Here is a 26,120-nt window from a genome sequence, read left to right on the forward strand (position 1 = left end):
CTTAATTGGATTCCAAGTTACGTTAATTCTTTATAAAAATCTCTCAATATATTATGCTTACTAGGCCAGAAATATTTTGTTCGCACTGCATTTTAAACATGAGAGAGAGAGGGAAAAGAGAAAAGAACAGAGCAGCTAGCTCATTTTAAAATACTCTAAAAGGCAAAAGCAGCCCTTCACACACACCAGCACGGCAGACGTGGATTTAGTCTCAGCTCTTGTTGTAGAAACAAGACTTCTTTTTGCAGGAAACGGAAAACAGCAGCCCAGGAAGCAGCGTGACTCGGGGCTCACCACCTGCCCAGCTGGAGACACATCCCTGCCGAGGTCACCTAACCTCTTTGAGCCCCTGTTTCCTCAGGTCAGGAAAGAGAAGAAACCAGCTCTCACTACCTGCGTGGGCAGGTGCTGGGCCAGGCGCCTGTGTTTGCAACTTAATGAGATAAATTATAAGATTTGCTTTAATTCAGGCGAAATGGAGGGCCAGGCACAGGAAGTAAATCGTCCAAAATCACACAACCAGGAAAGACAGAGACAGGACTCAAAGCTGGGTACCTCTGAGTGCAAAATCTTTCTGTCTACATCACTCTGGTTTAACAATTCCAAATGAGATAAAAAACCAGTTCAGACCTGAAGACACCATGCCAAGCGAAATAAACCAGACATAAAAGGACCAATACTGGGTGACTCCGCTGACATAAGGTGCCTAGAGCAGTCAGATCACAGATACAGAAGGTCAGATGGTGGGTGCTGAGGCTGTGGGCGTGGCAAGAAGGGAAGTTAGTGTTTAACGGGGACAGAGTTTCCGTTTGGGAGGATGAAACGTTTCTGCAGATGGGTGCCCAGGGATGCGGACATGCACGGTGCTACTCAGCTGTCCACTTAAAGATGGCTAGGATGGTTAAGTTTTATGTTGTATTTTACCACAATAAAAAAAGATGAAATATATTTTTAAAAACAGGTGCCAAGAAATGCACAAATAGAGGGATTGAGACCCACTTTAGGGCGTGAAAAGCAGTGGAATGCCTAAGCCCGTGACCGCCAGCCCAGCAGTTGGCTCCTCCCACCGAAGGCTGAGACCAGGGATTCGTCCTCCAAGGCGGGAGGGAGCGGAAACCCAGAGCTCCTGATGTCAGGTGCCTGGTGACCTGGGACAGCTCCTCAGCAACATTTCCAAACCCCAGCAGGAAGCCAACGGCATCAGTTGCCATGAGACGCAGTAAGACGCGGCTTTCCTTCAGGCTTAGCCCTCACCCCAGGCAGAGGACGAGCCAGTGGCCAGATGTGCTCCACCACATCCTGCAGCGGTTCATCCACTGGGGGCCCGACTCGGCAACGGCCCCACCCCGGACCTACTGAATCAGAAACCCAGGGAGGGACCCCGGGCATCTGGGCTTTAACATGCCCCCCAGGTGAGTCTGACGGACGCTGGTGTTTGAGGACCAGCTGCGTGTCTCGCTCCCCACTAGGGAAACACAGTCACCTGTGTACTCACGGAATCGCCAGCAGAGCTTTTAGAAAACATTAGAAACAGGGAGACGGGAGGGCTGTCATGGCAAATGTAGACTCAGTGTGGACGGTCTTGGTGACAGTGGCAAACGTGGCCAGGACAGTCAATGTGGTCAGCGGTTCAAGACAGAGATGGGACTCGTAATGCTGGTGACCATTCTGAAAAGCCGGGGAGACCAGGGTCTGTCCTCAGAACAGGGCAGATGAGGGAAGGAAAAGTGGGACCTTGAAAAGGAGGCACTGAGCAGTGTAAGAAGCGCACCGGAGTGAAGACCAGCGAGATCACACAGCAGCCAGATCGTAGGGGGCAGAGGGACGGGGCGACAGCCGCAGCGTTGGGGGTAAAAGTCACAGACCGTCCTTCCCAAGCCCACGCGCTCTTGTTGTCAGACCTTGAGCAACGCTGACAGCCAGAACCCCTTACACAGTCCCGTGTGGGCAGCAGGTGCGTCCCTGGTGGGCACACCGTCAGCGGCCGATGCTGTGTGCAGCAGGTGCGTCCCTGGTGGGCACACTGTCAGCGGCCGATGCTGTGTGCTGTCGATTGTCCTATTGTGGCCTCACCCTTCACCCCTGATCCACTGGATCTGGAAGCAGAGGGGGGTCACTTTCACTGTCTTTGAGCAGAATGTTAAAATTCTCAAGGCAGGACTTATGCTGGTGAGATTTGTGTGTTTGGGACCTGCTGGCCCTCGTTCTCTTGGAAAGGGATCCTGAAGCATCTAGGGTTGCACCCCTGCTCACACCGCGATGGACAAGGTGTCGAAGGGCTGTCACCTGAGGCCACATCGGGGGTTACAGGAGCTGGGCCGAGGAGCACCTGAGGTGAAGGTCAATAGGTCAATAGGTTTCTGGATCTTATAATCCAGAAAATCCAGTTTCATGTTGCTCTCTCTTTTTTCTTCTTTCGATCTTCCTGAGACTTAGAGAAAGGCTTCTCTGAAGTCCGGCCTGGTCTTAGTCACACTCTGGGGATATGAAGATACAGTCGTAAGTCCCTGCGTGGCTGAATAAGTGTAAGAACGCATACAGGTTAAGAGTAAAAGGATGGAAAAGATACATGATGCAAACCTAGTCCTAAGAAAACTAGAGTGACTATTTTTTTTAAATTAATTAATTAATTTATTTTGGGCTGCGTTGGGTCTTCGTTGCTGCGCGCGGGCTTTCTCTATTTGCGGCTAGCAGGGGCTACTCCTCGTTGCAGAGCACGGGCTTTAGGCGCACGGGCTTCAGTAGTTGTGGCACGTGGGCTCAGTAGTTGTGGCTCGTGGGCTCTAGAGTGCAGGCACAGTAGTTGTGGCGCACGGGCTTAGTTGCCCCGTGGCAGGTGGGATCTTCCCGGACCAGGGCTCGAACCCATGTCCCCTGCATTGGGGGTGGGGACATGGGTTCCACTGCACCACCAGGGAAGCCCCTAGAGTGACTATCTTAATGTTAGACAAAGTGGACTTCAAAACAAGAAAAAGCGAGAAAAAGTACTTCAAAACATTTATTTTGCTCACAGATCTGCAGTTTTGGCCGGCAGATCTCAGAGGGGGTGGACGTCCCTGCCCCAGCGGGTGTCAGCTGTGGCAGTTTGTGGTGGGGACTCGAGTCCTCTGAAGGGGTCTTGCCCACTCACGGGGCTGGCAGGCGGTGCTGGCTGCGACTGTGGCTGGGAGGGGAAGTGGAGTTGACAGACCCAATCCACTCTGTCTTCCACAGATGCATTTGGCTGCAAGGAAAGAGGTTTAAATTACTCAAAGAACAGTGGCTGAAATTATAAGGACTTTGCGTGGAGGGAGGGAGTTGCAGGGTGAAGGAATTCAGTGGCTCAGTGAATCCCAGGCTCTTGTCCAGACCTGGGAAGGGTCTGATGTTTTTATCTACTTGCAGAGTCACTGTTTCATGAACACTGGCTGCCACGGCTCCTGACTTCACACAACAAGATCTCAGGGTGAGAAGGGAGACAACCAAGGTCTCTGCAGGCTAAACTGCAATCCAGAGCTGGAGAACTGACATGGTCTTGAGTGAAGAAAATACAGGTGAATTACTGATACTGGTCCGCAAGCAAGTCCATTCTTTTATCAGAAGGTCAGTCTCTTCTCACAAGCTCCATGCTGACTGCTCCCAGGTTCCAACGCGAAACCATGGCTCCATTGGTTCTGTTTCTCCAGGGAATCCTGACCAGTACGGGGACATGAAGACAGCAATGGTTCTGTATCCGGGCAGGCTCACCCTGTTTTATACCTATTTCTCTGGATGGTGGGAAGCGTGCATCAAGCCCGAGTAGCCACAGGACTCGGGAGACCTGGCCCCAGGGGACCCTCACTGTCACACTAGGACATTCGCCGGGACCCTCTGCTTCAGCTCTGTCCCGTAGGTCGGGGCTCAATGGCAGAAGGAGGGAGCAGATCCGGCCACAGCCAGGCTCTTGGAAATGGGGCTCCCCAACCTCCCCACCTCCACTTGCGCATCCCCAGGCCAGGCAAGGTCAGGTGCCACAAAGGACAGGCTCTGTTCCCTCTGCGCCTGCCTTTCTCTGCTGAGCCTTCTTACCAAGCACACACGGCGACGTAATCCTTCTCGCAACACCAGCCTGCCCAGAAGCTTCGGCCCTTGGTGCACCTCGGTTGGAAGCCTTTACTGCTCAGAGTGAACGAGGCCAGGCCCCTGAGGTGCAGAGCGGACAGGGCAGGAGACGGAGAGTGCGCTCAGCTGGCAGGAGCCCAGCCACGCGGAGGGTTTGCGTGGGGAGTAGATCAGGGTCAGGAGCAGAACTGAGGTGTCCACCTCCTAGAGCCCGGCGCTGAGAACCCGCGCGCCCGGTGGTTGCAGGGCAACTTCCTGCCGACGCTTGTCGGCCTCCCCAGGTGGGTCGTGGCTTCAAAAGAGACTGGAACTTATAGATGATAATCTCATCTCACCCACCGTGCCCTCGACGGAGCTGTGTTGTTACTGAGGCAGCTCAGTTGAGATTTCCACACTGTAACGTGTTTAGAATCAAAGCCACTGATTCAGAAGAAATCCTCCGAAACCTTACATGGAACAAGCCCGCCTGCTCCGTGACTTTGCACAGGTACCCTAACCTCCAACACCAGAGGGCCAGTTGGTATGTGCGCGTTTCATTCTGCTTCTGGGAGAAAAGAAAAGTACTCAAAAGTCTTCAGCAAGGTGAAGCAGGAAACCAGAGAGCTGTAGTGAACCTGCGGCAGGAAGGTTACGGTGGGTAAAGGGGTGTCTCAGACCCAAGTCGGTAGCTAGCAGAGGTGGGAACCAATTCATTCTTTCACTTGAAGTGCCTTTGGCCATTCAGCGGCTGAGTCCAGGAGACTCAGGGTCCCCTCTCTCCCGCAGTGTAAGTGGTCCTCCTCCCATCGGCCCAGGGATGGGAATGGGGTGCGGGGGCCAGGGAGGTGAGGGAAAGGGGACGGGGGTGCACGCGGTGAAGCACGGCCAGAATCCTCCCTCGCCATCCTCGGGGGCCGGCCCTCCCTCCCTCTGCAGCCCCCAGGAGGGCCTTCAGGGTCCCAAAGCACAGGTGCAGGTAAGTCTGTGGCTTTCCTCCTCCACCCAGCCCCCATCCCAGCCTGCCCATGGGCCACGGCAGCCTCAGCTGGCCGGTCCGGCTTGCTCTGGCCTTGGTTTCTCTTTTACGACAGCCTGGCAGCTCCGAACGTGGAACTTACTTACTGTGCTTTTTGTGACTTCTGTTTCTGAGTCAGCGGCTCCGTGCAGCAGATGCTGTGGGGAAAAGCTTCCAGGTCAGGGAGGCGTTCACCCAGCGCTGCTCAGCTTGAAGTGACAGCCGCCTTCACTAAACTCGCAGCTCTGTCCACACAGCCCCCAACCCCCCATCGAGGCCTCTTAAAGGGTCCTTCATGCCCATCAGGCAGCGGCTAGAGAGCAGACGAGGGCTGCGTGACACAGCATCCTGCCTCTGAGGACCCCCCGCTCAGACCCACGTCTGGATGCAGAAGTGATGGCCTGCAGGTGGAGGAGGACGATTTCACGCCTGCTCCGCCCAGGCGGGAGCGAGGACCCAGGCGGGGCGCCCGCACCACCCCCTCTCCCAGGCTCCAGCAGGGGCACGTTCCGTGCGGTAGGAAATGCCTACTTTCAGGCAGAAATGGCCTTGGGAAGCAGAAGTTTGGGGTTAGACCACTCTGATTGCATACCCTACACTCAGAAGGCTCAGCTGGAGGGCGGGGAAGCCGGTGGTCTCCAGACCCCGGGGTGGAGGACGGGCCCAGCGGCAATGCCCACCTGGACCGGGCAGCTGGTCACTTGAGGGCAGGGGATGACAAGGCAGGTGGGCGGCCCCGCAGGGGTGCTGAGGGACCCTGCGCCGGGTGACACCTCATCCTGGTCCTTTCAGACGCATCCAGGCAGGAAGCTTCCGAGGTGCTCAAGGCAGTGCTGACCGCCTGTGGAAGGTCCCTGCACTTCTCCGTGAGCTAGCTTCCCAGCTGGCTCCCGACAGCTGGCTCCCGACGGCACGTGTAGCAGCAGCGCTAAAATCCATTTATCGCCGGATTGAGGTCCACCGCTATGGAGTAGGCATCACTCTCACCTTGTTACAGGCGAGGAAACTGAGGCTCAGAAACCGTACGTGACCTGCCCAGGGCCACGCAGCCAGCGCAGGGCCGATGGGTGACCAGAGCTCCGGCCACAGGCAGGACGCGATCTCTGTCTTGATCTGTGGGTACGCCTTGATGTAAACATCCCTAGAGCAGCACATTTAAGATTTTGCTTTGTTTCACCTAGAAGATAGTAGAAAACACGGACTAAATGTAACATGGTACCCTGAGTGGGACCCTGGAGCAGAGAGACACGGCCGGGAAAGACGGGGCAGGGGGCCACGGGTAAGAACGTGGACACAGCACAGACTCTACCGCTATGACTGCTCCGCCCCTAATCCCACCCTCTCCTGATTACCGCAGCGTTACAGCGAGTCTTAAGTAGGAGCGTCACTCCTCTGACTTTGCTTCCTCCTTCAACATCGTGCTGGCCGCTCTGTGTTTTGCCTCTTCTCAGACCACCTCTCAGACCAGCACTGGCCCAGCCACACCCTCTCCTGAGACCAGCCCCCCTGCACCGCACCCTCTGGCCAGGCCAGGCGCCTGCCTGCCCATCCTCCAGGAATAGTGGCCGCTGTATAGACCGGTGCCAGCCCACAGCCTGGCGAAGGTCTTGTTTTGTCTTAGTCTCTGGTTTCCCCCCAGCAGACTGTGGGTTCCTGCGGGACCACCATGTGGAAGGGGGTCCCTGTCCTAATCCTTTGTTCCTTCATTGCCCCCTCTTGCCCAGCCGAGAAGCAGTAGCTGTTCTTTCATACCTCTTACCTCTGGACTCCTCGGGGTCCTCTTAAGGAATTAACCACCTGGTAGGACTTTACCTGTTAGGAATTAGCCACCTTGTCTTGTTCTACTTAATAGTTCTTTATAGAATTCCCTGGTGGTCCAGTGGTTAGGATGCCACATTTCCACTGCGGGGGGCACAGGTTCAGTCTCTGGTCGGGGAGCTAAGATCCCGTAAGCTGCAAGGCCAAAAAAAAAAAAAAATTCTTTATATTAAAATACCCCTGTTCAAATAACCAGTACAGTTTCTGTATCCCAATTGGACACTGACAGCCCCCCAGCAGAGCTCAAGGCTGGCAAGAGGGGGAATGTCTCTGGCAGACTCCCCCGCCCCAGGGCACAAAGCAGAGTGGGGATAGGGGGTTGGGGGGTGGGGTGTGCCTGTGGAGATAAGGGACAATCACTCAACAACGAACCGAGGGTGAAATAAAGATATTTTCAGATGAAAAGAATGAGTTTTTTTCCATCAGCAGATCCTCACTAAAGCAAATTCTAAAATAACATGCTTCAGGACAGAACGAAATGATCCCAGATGGAAGGTCTGAAATACGCAAAGAAAGGACGAGCAAAAATACTGATAAATACTGGGATAAATCTAAAAGGACATGAAACAATGCTATCTTATGAGGTTAAAAAAAGGAACATGCAAGTCAGATGGGGGGGGGGGAGCTATGGACAGAATCGTATTTCCCCAAAATTCACACGTTGAAGCCCTACCCGCAATGTGATACCATTTGGAGGCAGGGCTTTTGGGAGGTGATTAAGTTATGAGAGAGGCCCTCATGACGGGATCGGTGCTCTTATAAGAAGAGACCCCGGGGACTTCCCTGGCCGTCCAGTGGTTAAGACTCCGCCTTCCAGTGCAGGGGGTGCGGGTTCGATCCCTGGTCGGGGAGCTAAGGTCCCACATGCCTCCTGGCCAAAAAACCAAGAAATAGAACAGAAGCAATATTGTAACAAATTCAATAAAGACTTTAAAAATGGTCCACATCCAAGAGTAAATCTTAAACAAACAGAAAAAGAAGAGACCCCAAACAGCTCTCCCTCTCCCCCCGCCCTGCCGTGTAAGGACACAGTGGGAAGGCGGCCGTCTGCAAACCAGGAAGGGGGGCCCCACCAGAATCCAGCCACACTGGCACCCTGATCTTGGACTTCCAGCCTTGAGAACTGTGAGAGAATACATTTCTGCTGTTTAAGCCACGCAGGCTGTGGTACTTCATTACGGCAGCTGAACTAAAACAGGGATAAATGCTGCAAAGACCCTTGTATTGTCCTGAAGGAGTGAGCAGACAGGGCTGGCACCCAGGCGGCGTGAACCTGTACATCATCCCAAGTGAACTGGCCACTAGGGTTCTGATTGGTCCGTGTGTGTCATAAAACAAATATTTTTATTACCTCTGTGGAAAATTATTGACTAACTTTAGACTTTGATAAATTAAGCTTTCATATTGTAATTCTTAGTAATGACCCATTAAAATTTTTCCATTTAAAACACAGAAACTGTCAGAATGAGGAAAAAAATCCAAATATTTGCTAACAAGAGGCATATCTAAAACATAAGAATACAGATGTTGAAAGTAAAAGGACAGTAAAAGATGCTGTTAATGCTGGAAGATGTTAATCAAAAAAAAAAAAGCCACTGGAGCATTATAAATATTAGACAAAATAGATTTAAGGCAAAGATAATCACCAGAACGAAGCTCGTGTCATAATGATAGAAGCTCTTTCAGTAGAACAATGTCAGTTTGGTTAAAAGAACAAGTTCCAGACTCAGTCTGTTCAAATTCCAGCTTGGCTACTTACCATAAGTGTAATCTTCAGCAAATTGCTTAGTCTCTGTATTCTTCGGTTTCCACACGTAAATGGGATACTAATAGTAACTACCTTGTAGGATGGTTAAGAGGATAACAGAGTTAGCATATATTTAAAGCACTTAGAACAATGCCCGCCATGTATGTACATAGTAGGCATTACACACACAGGGCATGAAATTACAAACCCTAATAACATGCATCAAAATATGTGAAGAAAAGTTTAACAGAACTACAAAAATGAATAGATACCAGTCCAAATTCTCAATGGGCTATTTTAAACACATCCTCTGAGTGATTAAAAATTCAGTAGCAATATGGAAGAGTTGACAATACAAAAAGTCAATGGACACATAAAACGCTGCATCCAATAACCTATACGTTATTTTCCAAAATTTGCTGTATACTGGGTCTTAAAGTGAATCTCATCAAATTTCATACAAAGCATGCATGAAATCATGAGAAACATGCTCTAGAACTACATGCAATAAAGCTAGAAATCAAAAACAAGCCAAAAAACCTAGAAAATCCTGGAAATTAACATTTCTAAATAATTCACACAAATTGGAAAATATCTTGAACTGAGTGCACCATCACTCCCCACTGTACAGAGGAGGAAACTAAAGAATCGGTCATTTGAGTAACTTGCCCAAGGTCACAGAGCAGAGGCAGGATTTGAACCCCAGAAGCCCGATTCTAGAGCCTCACTCTTTACTGTCGTACTTTACTGTTTCCCTTAATTGTAGAAAAATAAGGTGAATGTTATGATGGTGAGCAGCAGTCTTTCATCTCTATATCACCATGTCCAGCATATCAAAAGGCCTTTATACATTTAAAAATAATTGATCAGTTTCTTTTAGGTAGGTGAACATTTACTTGGTTACAAAATTGACAGGTACTGAAAGAGGAACGTAGCAGAGATTCCCCTCCCCACCCCCAGACAGCCGGGTGCCCTCCAGAGGTAATGCTGTCACAATCTTATGGGTCCTTTCGGAAATATTTTATGCACATATAAACAAAGACATATTTTTTCTTTTTATCTAATGAATAACATATATGCACATTTTTCTGCTTTGTTTCTTCACTTTAATGATATATCTTGAAAATCACATTAATGCATTTGAAACATCCTCGTTCTTTGTACAGTTGCAGAGTATTCCACTGTGTATATACTATAATGTAATCCATATTCTGTTGCTAGAACAGTAGGTTGTCTCCAATCTTTTGTTATTTTAAACCATGCTGTGGGGAATATGTCATTTTGCACATGTTCAGTTAAGTCTGAAATACCTATCTGTCCCAGTTACTGGAATCTGTCTCAGTTCCTAAAGATGCATAACCAGTTACACCAAATCTGAGTAACCTAAAATGATGACATTTTAAAACTGCACAGGTCTGCAGTTTTGCCCTGCTGAGCTCAGTCGGGATGGATGTCCCGGCCTCAGCAGGTGTCAACTGTGGCAGTTCATGGCGGGGACTCTGAAGGGGTCTTGCCCACTCACGGGGCTGGCAGGTGACGTTGGCTGCTGGCTGGGACCATGGCTGGAACCAGACTTTGCATGTGGCCCCTCAGGTGGCCTGGGCTTCCTTACAACATGGTGGCGGAGCCCAGAGGTGGGTTCTGAGGGAGAGCCAGGCTTCTTGCCTTTGTGACCTTGCCTTGGAAGTCAGGCCTGCAGTGAGGCAGCCCCCAAGTCCCATCAGATCCAAGGGGAGGGAAATAGAATCCACCTCTTGACAGTGGAGGGGCAAAGTGCTGGAGGAGAACGTGGGGCTGGAAATACTGCCCTCACACTTTTGGAAAATCCACTCTAGATGTGGATTTGCTTGATCACGCGTATGTACAGTCTTTTTTTTTTTCTTTTTTGTCCTTCTTTGTTGGCATTGCCTACCATTGTTACTATTATTACTATTATTATTATTATCATCTTGGCTGTGTTGGGTCTTCATTGCTGTGCGCGGGCTTTCTGTAGTTGTGGCGAGCAGGGGCTACTCTGTTGCAGCACACGAGCTTCTCATTGCGGTGGCTTCTCTTGTTGTGGAGCACGGGCTCTAGGCGTGTGGGCTTCAGTAGTTGCGGCACGCTGGCTCAGTAGTTGTGGCTCGTGGGCTCTAGAGCACAGGCTCAGTAGTTGTGGCGCATGGGCTTAGTTGCTCTGTGGCATGTGGTATCTTCCCGGACCAGGGATCGAACCCATGTCCCCTGCATTGGCAGGCGGGTTCTTAACCACTGTGCCACCAGGGAAATCCCCTACCATTATTTTTAAAAAATTTTTATTGGTGTATAGTTGATTTATCAACACAGTGTTGTGTTAGTTTCTGCTGTACAGCAAAGTGAATCAGTTATACATATACATATATCCACTCTCTTTTAGATTCTTCTCCCATACAGGTCATTACAGAGTATTGGGAAGAGTTCCCTGTGCTATACAGTAGGTCCTTATTAGTTATCTATTTTATATATAGTAGCATGTATATGTCAATCCCAATCTCCCAGTTTATCCCTCGTCCTCCCCCCGGTTTCCCCCCTGGTAACCATGTTTGTTTTCTACATCGGTGACTCTATTTCTGTTTTGTAAATAAGGTCATTTGTGCCATATTTTAGATTCCACATATAAACGATATCACATGATATTTGTCTTTCTCTGACTTACTTCACTCAGTATGACAATCTCTAGGTACAGTCAGTGTTGACAGATCTTTGCTAACTGCCTTTTGGAGAATGTGTCCCAATTCACTCCTAACAGCAGGGCGCGAGAAACACATGCAGGACGGATTGAGGGAAAGAACGGGTGCGTGGACGAGCCGCAGGAGTGAAGCTGGTGCACCTTGCGGCCACTGGGGGGCGGCGCTTCCCCGGCGAGGCGCAGGGCGGCGCCCTCGGGAGGTTCCCTAGCACTTGGTGGCACGCGCTTTAGCAGAGGGAGGCCGGAAGCTCCCTGCGTCCGGTCCGTACTTCGAGGTCACACCGCGCGGATGCCTCGGTGGACGGAAGAGGGGAGGCGGGATCACAGACTTCCGTTTCTCTAGCTCATGTGTACAGGGGGCGTCTGTTCCCCGTGGAGAGTCCTCCCCAAACCACAGGACCGGGACTCAGAACCCACCTGTCTTCTGCAGGGGCCTCAGGGGGTGATGCAGTTCCTTTAAAGGCAGGTTTCCAAACGGCCGCCGTGTTAAGCCGGGGGTCGCTCCGCCCCGGGAGAACAGGAGATGCTGCTCTGCGGGCCCGAGGCCGTGCGGATGCTGAGCCCCGCGCGCCGGCTGTTGCCCGGGTGATTCCAGGGGCGCCGCTCCTCGCCCCGCCCTCCCGCGGGCGAGGCCAGGCCGGGTGGCCGGATCCGCGCCCCAGGCAGGTCCACGGCCAGCTCCCCGCCTCCCTAGAAACCGCTCCTCAGACGCTGGCAGGGCACGAAGCAGCACGTCTTGACAACGCGGCAGCTTTGAGGTCAGGACGATTCATTGCGCGCAAACTTTCCAAAAACTCGAGGAGATGGGTGCGTGCACCCCCATCCCGTGGGGATGTCCACGTCCACCACGGAGACCCGCGCGGGGCTCGGGACCTGCTGGAGTCAGGGAGGGTTCCGGGAAGCAGCACAGCGCCTCGGGACATCCAACAATTTGCTTTTAGTCCAAACTGGGGGACCAGCAGCCCTCTTCGGCTGAGCCCTGCCGCCTACCATGAAGAGGCCACGTCGCCACCGGCACGGACTCATCTAGTTCTGGGGTCCATTTGCGCCCCAGCCCCTCGCTTCCCACCTTGCAGTCCAGCCTCAGTCCAGCAGCGGTGAAGGCTGCCCAACGAGTCCTCCTGCAAATTCCTCCAACGCCTGGGAAGGCGGGAGAGCGGAGTCCCATCAGGAAGGCCTGGTTTGAACCTCAATCCTGGGACCCTGGGCGGGTCACGTGGCCTCACTTTTCTCACCTACGAAATGGATCACAGTCTCCACCGCACAGAATCGCTGTGTTCCCTCAGCACATGCAGCCATCCTAGCGTGAGGCCTGCCACGGGGGGCGGGGGGCGGGGGGGTCAGCCCCTGTGCCAGTCCCGCCACTCTGGCCCTGCCCTGACCTTACAGCTCCCAGCCCTGATGCCTTCGTCCAAACGGGAGATGCAGGCGTCCTGGCCACACTCCCAGCAGAGAGGGGTCACGCTGAGACTCAGCACCAAGGCCGACAGGGCTCACGGGCCTCCCTCCAGCTTCCCCCTCCACGCTCTGTTTCTCCAGCTGACGTGGACGGGCCCCTGGGGCCACGGCACTTGCTCCTCCTGCATCACCTGTGCTGGGGAGCAGGCTGAGTGTCAGGCCCCGAGTGCCGGCTCCATCAGGGCCCAGCCCCGCCTGACTCTCTGCTGGACTAAGTGGATGCTGGACTTCGCGCTGCCCCCTGCGCTGGTGGCTCCAGGCCACAGAGGGGTGGGCTGCCCTCCTCTCCAAGCCGTGGCTGGCCTCTCACTGCTCCCTATACACACCCACTAAGGAGTCGGAACACGGGGAAGCCTGCCTCTACCCTCGCAGTCCTGAAGCGAGGCCTCTGTGCTAACCTCCTTCCGGGACTGCCTTCTTGCAGGGGCCTCGGAACAGACACCGCTGCTCCCTCCTCCGCCGCGAGGCTGGGCACGAGTCCAGCGGGCAGGGCCGGGAGGGGTGGGCAGGCTCCAGCAGGCTCCCTGGGCCCCCAGGCTGAGCACAGGCAGTCTTTTTCATGCAGAGGTGGAGGGCCCGCCGGGGGTTAATCAGTCTCTTTGACCGCCTGTCTTAGCAGAGGGCACATAACTGCGTTACTAGGTGTGGGGCTGACTGGAGGATGTTTATTCTGCTTCCCATTTACAGTCAGTTACCAAATGGGAAAGGACAGCCTAGGGCGCTCCCCATCCCCGGACCGGTGGTTAGGGACCCACCCGCCTGGGTCAGCTCTGCAGACCAACTGCACCCGGGGCGAGGAAGCCCCCTTCCCCGCCTCCCCGCCCCGCGTGACGGGCCCAGACCCCACAGCAGCATCTCTGTAAGACACGCGACCCACAGAAAATCAAGGAAGTGCTTGGCTCTCTTTCACGCCGCCTTTGACGCTGCCCGTCTCCGCAGGGCCGAGGGGTAGGGCACCCCCCGCCATCATAACCTGCCCCACAAGCTGGTTTTATGGGCCACGAAGGGAGATAAGGGAACCTTTAAGTGCGGCGTGCTCACAGCCCCAGGAGAGAAGTCCCAGGAGCTTGGGGCCAATTCACACACCTGCGTGCATCACGCCACCTTGTCCCCACCCCAGGGACCCCACGGCGGTAGAAACAGAGCAGAGAATCAGACCAACATCTCCCAGTCCAGCCGCGGGAGGACCAAGCCCTGTCCAGTGAGTGATATCAGTGGGGACAGCCCCCAGGCAAGGATCAGGCCCCAGCATTTGTCTTCCCAGGTACTGAGGCCAAGAGCTCAAAGTGGCTCCGAAATTACCTGCCCCGGGACCACAGCATCTCCCAGGTGCTTTGGGCAGCCAAGACCCATCGATATAAACAAGTGAGAAGCTTGGTGGAGGTGCCGAGCCGCAGGCAGGTTTGGAAACGAAGGGAAAGCCGCCCTGAAAGGAACATGGAGCAGGGCCACCGGATGTGAAATTAGGGATGGCGATTCTGCATCCCTGCACCTGGGGTCCGAAGACGGAGATGACCAGGAGGGACTCAGCTCGCCCCTGTGGGCACCAGGGCTGCACACAGCCTCCTTCAGGCACTAGAGTGGCAGGCAGCCCCTTACTGTGGTCCGGGGCCCAATGTCCAGTCCATTTGGTGCCTCGGCCGGCTGAGCAACAGCCTAGGTCACTGCAGGTGGCATCTCTGGGCTCCTCTCAGTCGTGTAAGGGCGGGTGCTGAGCTGGTGTTTCTTGAACTCTGGTGTCCCTAGGAATCACTTGCGTGACGGGATAAACTGTGGATTCCAGAGTCTCGTGCTCAAGGTTTGGGAGAGGGCCTGGAAATCTGCATTTTAACACGCATCCCAGGTAACTTTGAGGCGGGTGGGGTGAGGACCGCCCTGGGAGAAAACCCCGACTCTGCTGGTAAGACAGGGAAGGGGCGTCTGGCCTGGCTCCTCCCCCCCCATCCCCCCCGCATTCAGGAGCATCCTCTGTTAACTGCCTTGGGCCTCTGTGCCCCCAGCGTTGCCTCAGAACCTGCTGTGGCCGCCAGCTGGCCGCTGGGGCCAGGGGAAGTGGAGGAGGTGGGAGCGCCCTGGAGGGGATTACGAGCTCTGCCTCAATGCATAGGCGCTGAAACTCTCTAACTTACAAATCAAACGAATGCCTAGGTCCTTGAAATATTTCAAAGGAGCTCAAAGGTAACAACACCCTACCTTAATTATCAAGGTCGTAAAGTCTCGATTTCGAGAGGGTACATTTCGAGCCACCGTCACGCGCGCACGCGAAAGGCAACGTCTGATCCACGCAAACGCTAAGTTACACTCACGTCTGCAGGATGTGAAGGCTGCATACTCTTCAATTGCTTGACTTCAATTTAAACTGGTTTTAGGCCAGAACAGCCGAAGCACATCCTAGAATATAAAATGCTTTTAAATGTCACTTCATGGGAAGGCTTGGTAGGCTTTAAATTACTTGGTAGACTTTAAATTACTCTCAAAGGGCATATTTTCTTCATTTTTCTTCACTGTGAATCAGCTACCAATTCACCACCTCTAGCTAATCATGGTGCTGTGTTTGAAGCTAATTACTCAAATCACAAATGTGCAGGATGAATGCAGTGGGGGATTTGGAATGACGACAGAGGCAAATATTCACAACAGAGCTATTGTGTTTTGGCAAATACATGTCCAGCAGGTGTCAGCTCTGTGAAGAAAGTGTACTTTGAGAGCAAATCTCTTTCTCATCTAAGTCCTTGTCAAGATACCTCTACGAGTTGCTCACACCTGCAAATTCAATATGTAAGTCTTCTCAAGCTTTGACATACCTCTGTATTCGCACTGCCTTTGCAGAATACAAAATTAGCGCACAGTACAACGTGCTGTAACAGTGTGAATGCTTCTTGGTCTAAAGATAAGAAAATCAGAGAGTGGTGATGTCAAGCAGTGGTTCTCAAACTTTTAAGTAGTAAAACCATGTTTTCAAATGAACCTCCAATAACAGAATTTACATTTCTAACACTCAATGAAAACGTTAAGGTTCTTTGGGGAACATAAAAATTTGAGACTGGGGTTAAGGCTGGCAATTTGCAAAAGTAGTTTCAATCTCCGCATGATTTACGTACTGTGTTTTGCTTGCAGTTTAGAGAATATCCTGATTCATAGACATAAGGAGATGCATACAGCAAGTGTTTCAGAGCACACCATGCGTGCAATCCTTCTATACCACATGAATAAAGATATCGCAAGTTTTATTGCAGAGTCCTTGCAAAAACAAGTTTGCCTGGTAGAAAATCTGAACCGTTGGTGGTCTTCTGTTATATTTTGGTATTCAACAACAGTCTGCATTTTTTAAAATCACATTTAAAAATATTTAAAAAATAAACATTGCATCAAATATTTACAGACTGAGGGCTCCTGGGAATGAAGGACTAACCCATTCCAGACCAATTCTTTACAGAAAACAATTATAAACTGGACAAAACAGACCTCACAACTATTTAAGGCACTGGAGAGAAATCAAAAAGACAGTAGAGGAAGTTGATGCTTGGAAGGAAAGAAGTTTGGTGCACTTCCTGTTTTTTAATGCCTTTTTTGCCTGAGGACAGGCTCCATTCTGCCAAGCAGGGCAGCTAAACTTGAATAGAAACTCCAAAGCCTTGCTGGCTTATCCCAAAGTCTACTGGCTTAAAGAATAAGAGGACCAAGTTCAGAGTGACCAGAGCAGATAGAAAGTGAAGAAGGATCCAAGAAAGGAGAGCCAGAGAAGGGACCCAAGCATTCTGTGTAAAACTGCCCACCTCCTGTTGATCCTGCAACTAGGCGTGAGCAAGGCAAACTCCAGGCAGCCTGACTAAGCTAAAAGAACTTAAAAATTTTCTGCTGTTATACATTGCAAGGGGAGTGGGGAAGCATTGGGAGCTTAATTCTAGCCATGTTAACTGTCTCTCTTAAAAAAAAAATTGGCACTTCTCAGAGGAACATAATGGAATCCAGAATCTCTAAAATGTGTTATTCACCAAGTTTAGGATACAAACCCAAACTACTAGGCATTGTGCACTCAAGAGAAGAGGCCATCAATAGAGATTCATCCTGAAAAGATCCAGATGTTGGAATTAGCAGGCAAAAATTTTTAAAGAGCTAGTGTAACTATGTTCAAAGATGTAAAGGAAAATAATTTTTTTTTTTTTTTTTTTGCCGTGCCATGAGGCACGCAGGATCTTAGTTCCCCGACCAGGGATCGAACCCGCGCCCCCTGCAGTGGAAGCTCAGAGTCTTAACCGCTGGACCACCAGGGAAGTCCCGGGAAAGAAGCTTATAATAAATGAACAAGTAGGAAATCTCAGCAGAAAAACAAACTATAAAAAAAGAACCAACAGCAAATTCTAGAATGGAAAAAAAAGAACAATGAATAAAAGATTTACTAGGGCTTCCCTGGTGGCGCAGTGGTTGAGAATCTGCCTGCCAATGCAGGGGACACGGGTTCGAGCCCTGGTCTGGGAAGATTCCACATGCCGCGGAGCAACTGGACCCGTGAGCCACAATTACTGAGCCTGCGCGTCTGGAGCCTGTGCTCCGCAACAAGAGAGGCTGCGATAGTGAGAGGCCCGCGCACCGCGATGAAGAGTGGTCCCCGCTCGCCGCAACTGGAGAAAGCCCTCGCACAGAAACGAAGACCCAACACAGCCAAAGATAAATAAATAAATAAAAAGGATTTACTAGATGGGCTTAAGAGCAAATTATAGATGACAGATGAAGATCCAGTGAACCTGAAGATGGAGACATTAAAATTATCCAATCCGCAAAACAGAGAGAAAAAGAAATTTTAAATCGAAAGAGTCCCAAGCAACTGTGGGCCAACATCAAAAGGTCTAACACAGGTATACAGGCAGACCTTGGAGATACTGCAAGTTTGGTTCCAGACCACTGCAATAAAGCGAGTCACATGAACTTTTTGGTTTCTCAGTGAATATAAATGTATGTTTACACTATACTGTAGTCTATTAAGTGTGCAATAGCAATATATCTAAAAAATAATGTAAATACCTTAAGTTAAAAATACTTTATTGCTAAAAAATGCCAAAACAATTAACAATAGTAACATCAAAGATCACTGATCACAAACCACCATAACAAATATAATAATGAAAAAGTCTAAAATATTGAGACAGTTACCAAAATGTGATGCAGAACATGAAGTGAGCAAATGCTATTGGAAAAATGGCACCGACAGACTTGCTTGAGGCAGGGTTGCCACAAAGCTTTGATTTGAAAAAAAGTTAGCATCTGCGAAGTGCAATAAAGCAAAGCACAAAACGACGTCTGCCTGTAAGAGCAGTATAAGAAGGCAAGTATGGAAAGGGGCAGAAAATATATTTGAAAAAATAATGTCCAAATATTTCCCAGATTTCATGAAAGACATAAATTTGCAGATTCAATATCAGTGAACCCCAAGCAGGATAAATACAAAGAAAATCACATCTAAGGATGTGGCGCAGCATTGCTGCTGCTGATAAAACAGTATATCCACTTTGCAAAAGTCTGGCAGTTTCTTATAAAACTAAACAGGCACCTACCTATGATACAGAAATTTCACTCCTAGATATTTATCCAAAGATAGATGAACACATATGTCCAGAAAGGACTTGTGTTAAGTCTTATCCAAGAAAATGGATAAACCCACTGCGGTATATTCATACAAAGGAACAGTACTCAGCAATAAAAAGGAACTAACAATTGACACATGCAATAACGTGAATGAATTTCAAAAACATTATGCTCAAAGAAGCCAGATGCAAAAGGGCACGTACTGTTTTATTCTATACAGATGAAGTTCTAAACAGGCTAAATTAACCCATGGAAAACAAACAAAAAGCTAGAACAGTGGTTGCTCTGGGGACTGGAATAGGAGAAAATTGACTCTGAAAGGGCCCGAGAGAACTTTCTGAGGTCAGAGTAATGTTTCTATCTTGATGGGATTTGCATTACACGAGGGCACACACTGTAAAACTCATTGAATGGTATACCTAAGATGTGTGCATTTCACTCTAAGTATCTTTTACCTTAAAATATTAAATACAAATATTAAACTCTAATTTATGATATACTGAAGTGCTCAGGGGTGAAGTATACTGGAACTTTGAAATGCATAAAATAAGGTGGATTGATGGATGGATGGATGGATAGATACGGGTGCATGGGCATTTACTGAACAGGTCTGCTGTGGAACAGGGGTGCCACAGTTTGAGAATAAGACTTAAGAGACCAAGTTCTGCAACCCAAGCAATGACCAGATTCTCCATCTTTAAGGCTAGGGAGCTGGACTAGCCTAGCACTAAGAAGCCTTCTAAATATAATATAAATAAATAAGTAAAACTGATCTAAGTAAAACTAATACGCTACATAGAGTATTAGTACTAAGGCATGAGGCTGTCAAGATCAGTGAATAACCAACATGCTGCAAATATGGAGAGATTTTCTATACGTTTGAAGCTGCAGCTGTGGTGGCTTAAAAAGCCCCCTCAGGGGCTTCCCTGGTGGCACAGTGGTGCCACCACTTAGATAAAGTAAGATACTTAGAGTGAAGAATCTGCCTGCCAATGCAGGGGACACGGATACGAGCCCTGGTCTGGGAAGATCCCACATGCCGTGGAGCAGCTAAGCCCGTGCACCACAACTACTGAGCCTGCGCTCTAGAGCCACAACTACTGAGCCCGCGTGCCACAACTAGTGAAGCCTGCGTGCCTAGAGCCTGTGCTCCGCAACAAGAGAAGCCACCGCAATGAGAAGCCCGCGCACCGCAACGAAGAGTAGCCCCTGCTCACCACAATTAGAGAAAGCCCACGCACAACAAGGAAGACCCGATGCAGCCAAAAAAACAAACAAACAAACAAAAATATCCCCCTTGGTCCTGAGTACTGGGCCCAGGAAGGTCTCCACCCTATTTGTACCCCATCTCACGACACCCCCCTTCTTCTTGCTACATTTCACTGATACTTGGGTTCCATGGTCACCTGTCACGGTCCTTCCCACTCAGCGAACACCAATGCTGTCCCCGCTATTGAGAAACCCCCTCCCTGCCCTTTGCTCCCAGCTAATTTCTGTCCATTCCTAGACCTCAGCTTCCCTTGGTCCAGTCTAGACTGAGCAGACCTCACCTCACCCCTGACTAAAGTACACGGACGATGATCGAAATTACTTATTCGACAACATATAATGTCTTTCTCTTTAGACGAGATGCTCCATAAGGGTTAAAACCGACCTGTGCCTCATCTTCAGCAAGTGGCCTGCAGATGCCGATGGCCAACATTCCCCTCTGTCGGCAAGGTGTCCGGCACAGTTCTGTGCGCTTTACACGGGTTATTGCATTTACACTCTTCTTAAGCCTTCGAATGTGTGTTGACGGAGGCTTCTCTTCTGCTCTGAAAATGACCATCAGTCAGTAAAGATGTATGGATGCCTATGAAGTGCCAGGCGCTGGGCTCAACAAACAGGCTGTAACAGTAAACACGAGGCCCCATGTCTGTGCTGCGGAGCCCAGGCTGTTGGGAACACACCCAGGTAGAGTGGGAGCCATGCATCCAGGGACAAGGACTAATAAGGAGGAAATACGGGGTACCTGGCAAAATGCTTCATGTTTTAAAAATTGCAGGGCTTCCCTGGTGGCGCAGTGGTTGAGAATCTGCTTGCCAATGCAGGGGACACGGGTTCGAGCCCTGGTCTGGGAAGATCCCACATGCCGCGGAGCAACTAAGCCCATGAGCCACAACTACTGAGCCTGCGTGTCTGGAGCCTGTGCTCCGCAACAGGAGAGGCCGCGACAGTGAGAGGTCCGTGCACCGCGATGAAGAGTGGCCCCCGCTTGCCGCAACTGGAGAAAGCCCTCGCACAGAAACGAACACCCAACACAGCCAAAAATAAATAAATACATAAATTTATAAAAAAAAATTGCACACAATTCACTTTCGGTGAGAAAAAGGAACTGGAAAATCTGTCATTCATCCAATCACTGCACAAGCAGCTGCTCGCTGTCGAGGGGTCGGGCCGTGCCAGGAGGGCCTCAGCACACGCAGGTGAACGTAGCACACGCGGAGCACACGGTGCGCATGGGCAGCTCGGGGCGGCGGCCACAGCAGCCTCGACGCCAGCCTGCTCCCCCTAAGGCGCCCCTCTTACCCCCCGACCCCCTGCAATGCTGCACTTCAGATCCCCCGAGAACCTCCCTGGGCCAGCAGCTGATCGTCACTCTGTTCCCTCCCATAGGAAGCAGAGAGAATGCCCCTTTCAAAGGGTTACCTTAAGGGTTAAATGGAAGCATCTCAGAAGCAATCAATGCTCCAGAATATCAGTCGCTATGATAACCGAGACTGGATGCGGTCGAGACGCCTCTGTCTTCTGGGCAGGTTGCTTCCTGTTCCGGGAACGGCTTCTTCTTTCTAACTATACCAGTGCTTTCCCGACTCGCTCGAGACTCCAACCTGAACTCTTGGCTACACAAGAATTGTGCAGAAATTTAAATGGAAATCAGAGCAGTATCTTCTGTTACCTAATAATGAAAATGCTAATTAAAAGCACCACCCAACCCCCAACTTCCCCCCACCCACCCGCCAAAGATTAAACATACAACAATGTTATAAATAAGCAAAAGTGTTTAGGGTTAAAAGTGTAATTTTATTTAGATGTTACTTGTACATAATCTATAGTAAGATATACAAACAGATAAAAATTATTTACTAGGAGGTTTGTTTTTTTAATACCACTTTAAATTCAATGTACAACAGCATTGGTAATACTGCAAGATGACAGACTCTGGTTTAGAAAACAAAAATTACTTGCTACTGTTGCTGACACATTCCCATGAGTGTTGAGTGGATGAAAATGTATCATGAATTTCAGCTGCAAATTATTATAGAACTTTCACAACCTAGCCACTTGGTGCTCAGAAAAGATTTCGATATTCTAAAAATTTACTGAAATGAAAATGCTAATTCTCCAACAGTATACTTCTACTGAAGAAAAACGTAAGTGACCAAATCTTATGGTTTGGGGCCAACAACAGAAAATGAACCACAGCATGGGTGGTTCTGAGGAAGCTTCTCATCCCTCTGCCTGATCTATGACATGAGGAAAAGCTTGTAAGAAATTAAACTAAATACACACGGGGGGAAACGGGACAATTTAAAATAAGCTTACAACATACAACTACTTTAAAATGTAAAATCCATGGATATGAAGGATGCATTTACGTTTTTCTCCATTTGTTTTGTAAATACTTTTTGAAAATGAGAACGGACAATTCAAAATAGTCACTTTTTCCTTTTCATGTACTATCATATTAGAAAAAGTCTGGATTTCATTTTTAGAATAAATCAAATGCGCTGAGAAAAATACTGCAAAAAATAATCTAAACTGGATTTTAGTCCTCTCCCCTTCTTTTAAAGGCTACATAACATATCAGGGCAAAAGCTTTTTCACTAGTCAGAATATCAAGTTGAAAATAACTTGTTGATTAAACTACAGGAAGACAACCAATACTTAACAGGCTCATGAATATTTATGAATAAAGTGCCACTAATTTTATTGTAATAGGATATAAATAGAAGAAATCCTGACATGGATAGTAGCTTTATGCATTCTCTCCATCCTGAGGACAGAAGGGACATAAAAAAAACAAAGAAGCATTACCAAATACAAGTTCTACAATGACACAGGTGATCCTTATCCAAAGTAAAGCTAAAGACAAAATATTGTAAGAAAGACAAAATACGATCAAAACTGGTGAAAGTCCCAAGGAAAATGCCAACACAGTTGGCCTCCGCATTGGGAAAAAAAAGGAGAGAAATTAAAGAGAGAAACTGAAAAGTTCATTAATAACTACTACTTACAGGCAATAAACGTACGGTGACGAGCTCCAAGACACAGAAACTCAAGAACCACGTGCCCAGACAGCTGGCTTGGGCTGAAAAGACTCAGATAACCTGGCCCGGGCACTGGGAAAGGTAATACAGACCTGAGGCTTTTCAGAGTTCCAACCTAGGTGACTAAAAGCCCGTCAGGCTGGCTTTACAGGATGACCACGACCTTCCACAGGCCACAAGTGTCCCTCGGGGACACAGACGTGATGGGGGGCCAGTGACGTCCTGAGGAAAACTCATTAACAAAACCCGGCAGTCAGGGTCCTGCTGACATTCTACCATCCACCCAAACACCTCTGTCTCAGCTACAGATTCCTGGGTCACAACTGAGAGTCGCTAGGACCCACGGTCCGTTTGACACACGGTACAGAAGAAAGAACTGCTCAGTGGGTAAAGTGTCTCGTACATCTGTGAAGTTATATCTGAGATCAAAGCCTGGGGTGTTTATTCCTTCCAAACAAGCAGTTACCCTTCACCCAGCATTACAGAATGTAAGCTCTCATTCATGAGTTTCCCAGGGGTTTGCCTTGGGCAGGAAAATCTGCCTGGGCTCACGTGTCACCACGTGGGAGGGGACGAGGAAGGGACATGACCTGCTCCAGCGAAGGGGCGACTCTCCTCTGAGGTACCTGATCCAGCCTCGTGTGCTGACGACCGTGTGGGAAAGGGACCCATGTGCTTCTAGGACAGAGCGAAGGCTCTACTCGTGCTGGGTCCCTAACTGGCCATAGCACCAGGAAAGGTGAAAAGCTGCCCAAGTCTCCTTTCACCTAAACTGAAGCTGTCAGGATTCAGACCAGGTGGGGCGAGGTGCCACCTGGCGCCTCCTCTGCAGCACCGAGGCCTCCACGTGGCCTCACTTGGCACATGGCTCCGGAAGAGAGGTTGTGCAGGGCTCTGCACCCGGGGCCATGCTGGGCTCCGCAGCTCCGGGACCACCCGGGTCCGGACGGGATGGTACCCGAGCTGCAAGGGCTGCCAAGGGTTCTGCGTGCCATCGCAGATGGCAATGGCCCTGAAGGAAGAAGGGCTGTTCTCCGCTTTCATTACTACTGCGCTGCTGAAACCTCTTACAAAACTCATCAACAAGCACTGACTCCATGGATGCCCACAGGGAATCCTGCCTGAAAAGGGCCAAGTTCACATTTCACAAGAGTGAGCAAAGGAAACGAAATTCTTCAACAGAACATTCCAACTCACAGAGGCTACCAGGCCGAGAAACTGAAAACAGAAACATCTAATTCTCCTACTTGTCCAATCTTTCTCTCTAGAACCAACTTCTTCTGAAACACATTTAAAAAAAAAAGTGGAAACAATATCACTTACTGGTGGGAAGACATCAGTCTGACGCACAGTCATTAATCTTGCCAAGACCAGACATCAGGCAGCTTCACAAACACACAGCAAGTCTGCAGGATTTTAATGATCAAGGAGAGTGAACCCAAACTGCACTACGTACCTTCATGGCCAAGAGGAAGGAAGCAGAAGGCTGTTTTCAGGACGATGCAATAGTTACAGCTTATTTCCTCGTGTGCAGCACGGTTTGCTATGTTTAGTGGCACTTAAGTATTCCACAGTAAATACTGAAAAACCCAGAATTTTTGGATGTGCAAAAGCAATCTCACGTTATTGATACAAAAGTCGCTAAGCTACGGGATTATAATACCACTATCTGGGTGCTGGGACCACAGAAGTCGTCAGCACACTGCCCCGCCCGGTCCCCAGCCCGGTCCCCGGGGCGCCAGCCTCAGTCGGACCAGTCGTTCTCGTCCAGCTCCGAGTCGTCATCCGAGTCGCTGTACTCGACGGCGATGCGCCGCGACAGGATGGTGGCCACGTCGTCGCCCACGGGCTCGCGCCTGGCCTCCTGTTCCTGCTGTTCCTGCACCTTCTTCAGCTGGATTCCTGGAGACACGAGACGCGGCTTAGAGTGGAACCCCTCGGCTTACTGCTCCAATCACACAGCAATGGACACGAAAGTCTATCCGACTGTTGTTTTCCCTACTGACACTACAAGAAAAAGCTTGAGAAATCTGAGGGGAGAAGCTTGGGAAATAGAGTCTCATGACCAAGAAAAAAGAAATGTGTAAAGTCATAACGTTCTTTACAGCGATGTGTTGAAATGTAAGAAAGTCAGTTACGATTTCAGTGCACGTGAGCACCGTGAAAGAAAACTCAAGGGCGGCACGGCCCGACCCGGTAGCCACCGGGCACGAGAGGCTGTTTCATGGTAGATTTATGGTGGCCGGTGGCCCCCATAGTGGACCATGTTCCTGGACAGCCTGGAACCCAAAGTCTTGGGAAACAGAGCCAAGAGCTTCTGGCTAAGCGGGCAAGGTAAGTAAGAAAGCTTAGCTTCAGCAATTACCGTTGAAAATGGGTATGAGAGGGCTTCCCTGGTGGCACAGTGGTTAAGAATCCGCCTGCCAATGCAGGGGACATGGGTTCGAGCCCTGGTCTGGGAAGATCCCACATGCCGCGGAGCAACTGGGCCCGTGAGCCACAATTACTGAGCCTGCGCGTCTGGAGCATGTGCTCCACAACAAGAGAGGCCGCGATAGTGAGAGGCCCACGCACCGCGATGAAGAGTGGCCCGCCCCCGCTTGCCACAACTAGAGAAAGCCCTCGCATAGAAACGAAGACCCAACACAGCCAAAAATAAATAAATACATAAATAAATTAAAAAAAAAAAAAAGAAAATGGGTATGAGATCACAATCATCTTACTCTCTTACTTTTGTAAGTAATAAAATGGGATATCTAACAATGTAATGTGTTATTTCTTTAACCTTTTCTTTCAGAATAATTTCAGACCTATAAAGTAGCTGTAAGACTAGTAGAAAAACGTTCCCATATAACCTACTCAGATTCCCCAACTGATAACATCTGACCAAATTTATCCTCTATTACTCTCATTTACACACACACACATACTTCTTTTCTGGACCATTTGAGAGTTAAGTGGCATATAATGTCCCTTTGCCCCTAAAATACTTCATGTGTCTTTCCTAAAAAAAAAATTGATCAAAATCAGACTATCAGCAGAGATACAATAGTACCATCTATTCTATGAATTTTATTTAAATTTTGCAAATAGACCTAATATAACAAACAAAAAAAGTTTTCCACCAGGTTTGGTATCCGACATGGGATCTCACCTGTTACATTACTTGCCACGTTTCGCTGACCTCCCTTAATCTCTGTGTTCTATGACCTTCGTGTTTCTGTAGGACGTCCCTCCATGTGGGGTCCTTGAGGTTTCCTCTGACAGATCCAGGTTACGGGTCCCTCTCATTGGACAAGGCTCACAGGTGTCAAAAAGCAAAACACTGTCCTACCAGGACCCCAAACGCGTCATCAGTGAGGTATTATGACTCTGGGACTTTTTTCTTGACAAAATCATCGTGCGTCAGTAACGTCAACGCAT

General features: G+C 49.6%; 1 protein-coding gene and 1 long non-coding RNA gene across 16 annotated transcripts in view; both read right to left on the bottom strand.

Moving 5' to 3' along the window:
- Window positions 1-2,985: 2,985 nt before the first annotated feature.
- On the bottom strand, window positions 2,986-21,345 carry LOC309647884. Of its 11 annotated transcripts, none has more exons than XR_014256348.1 (5): window positions 21,076-21,345; window positions 20,042-20,201; window positions 14,998-16,872; window positions 5,755-8,732; window positions 2,986-5,232 (listed from the first exon to the last, which is right to left on the bottom strand). It is a non-coding gene; the product is annotated as an uncharacterized lncRNA (long non-coding RNA). The 11 variants fall into 11 exon arrangements; XR_014256350.1 differs by having other exon boundaries at window positions 5,755-7,763; window positions 8,652-8,732; window positions 15,111-16,872; window positions 20,042-21,345; XR_014256352.1 differs by having other exon boundaries at window positions 5,755-7,763; window positions 8,652-8,732; window positions 20,042-21,345.
- Window positions 21,346-21,429: 84 nt separating this feature from the next.
- Window positions 21,430-26,120, bottom strand: part of WASF3 (WASP family member 3) — a 92,731-nt gene continuing 88,040 nt past the window's right edge. For all 5 annotated transcript variants that reach the window (XM_082435693.1, XM_082435694.1, XM_082435690.1 and 2 more), the window contains one exon: window positions 21,430-24,599. In XM_082435693.1, coding sequence (XP_082291819.1) covers window positions 24,442-24,599 — 158 coding nt within the window. In that variant the 3' untranslated portion in view covers window positions 21,430-24,441. The remainder of the gene's footprint in view (window positions 24,600-26,120) is intronic.

The sequence above is a fragment of the Balaenoptera physalus genome (assembly GCF_965194825.1).
Source record: "Balaenoptera physalus genome assembly, chromosome: 18".
Lineage (NCBI taxonomy): Eukaryota > Metazoa > Chordata > Mammalia > Artiodactyla > Balaenopteridae > Balaenoptera > Balaenoptera physalus.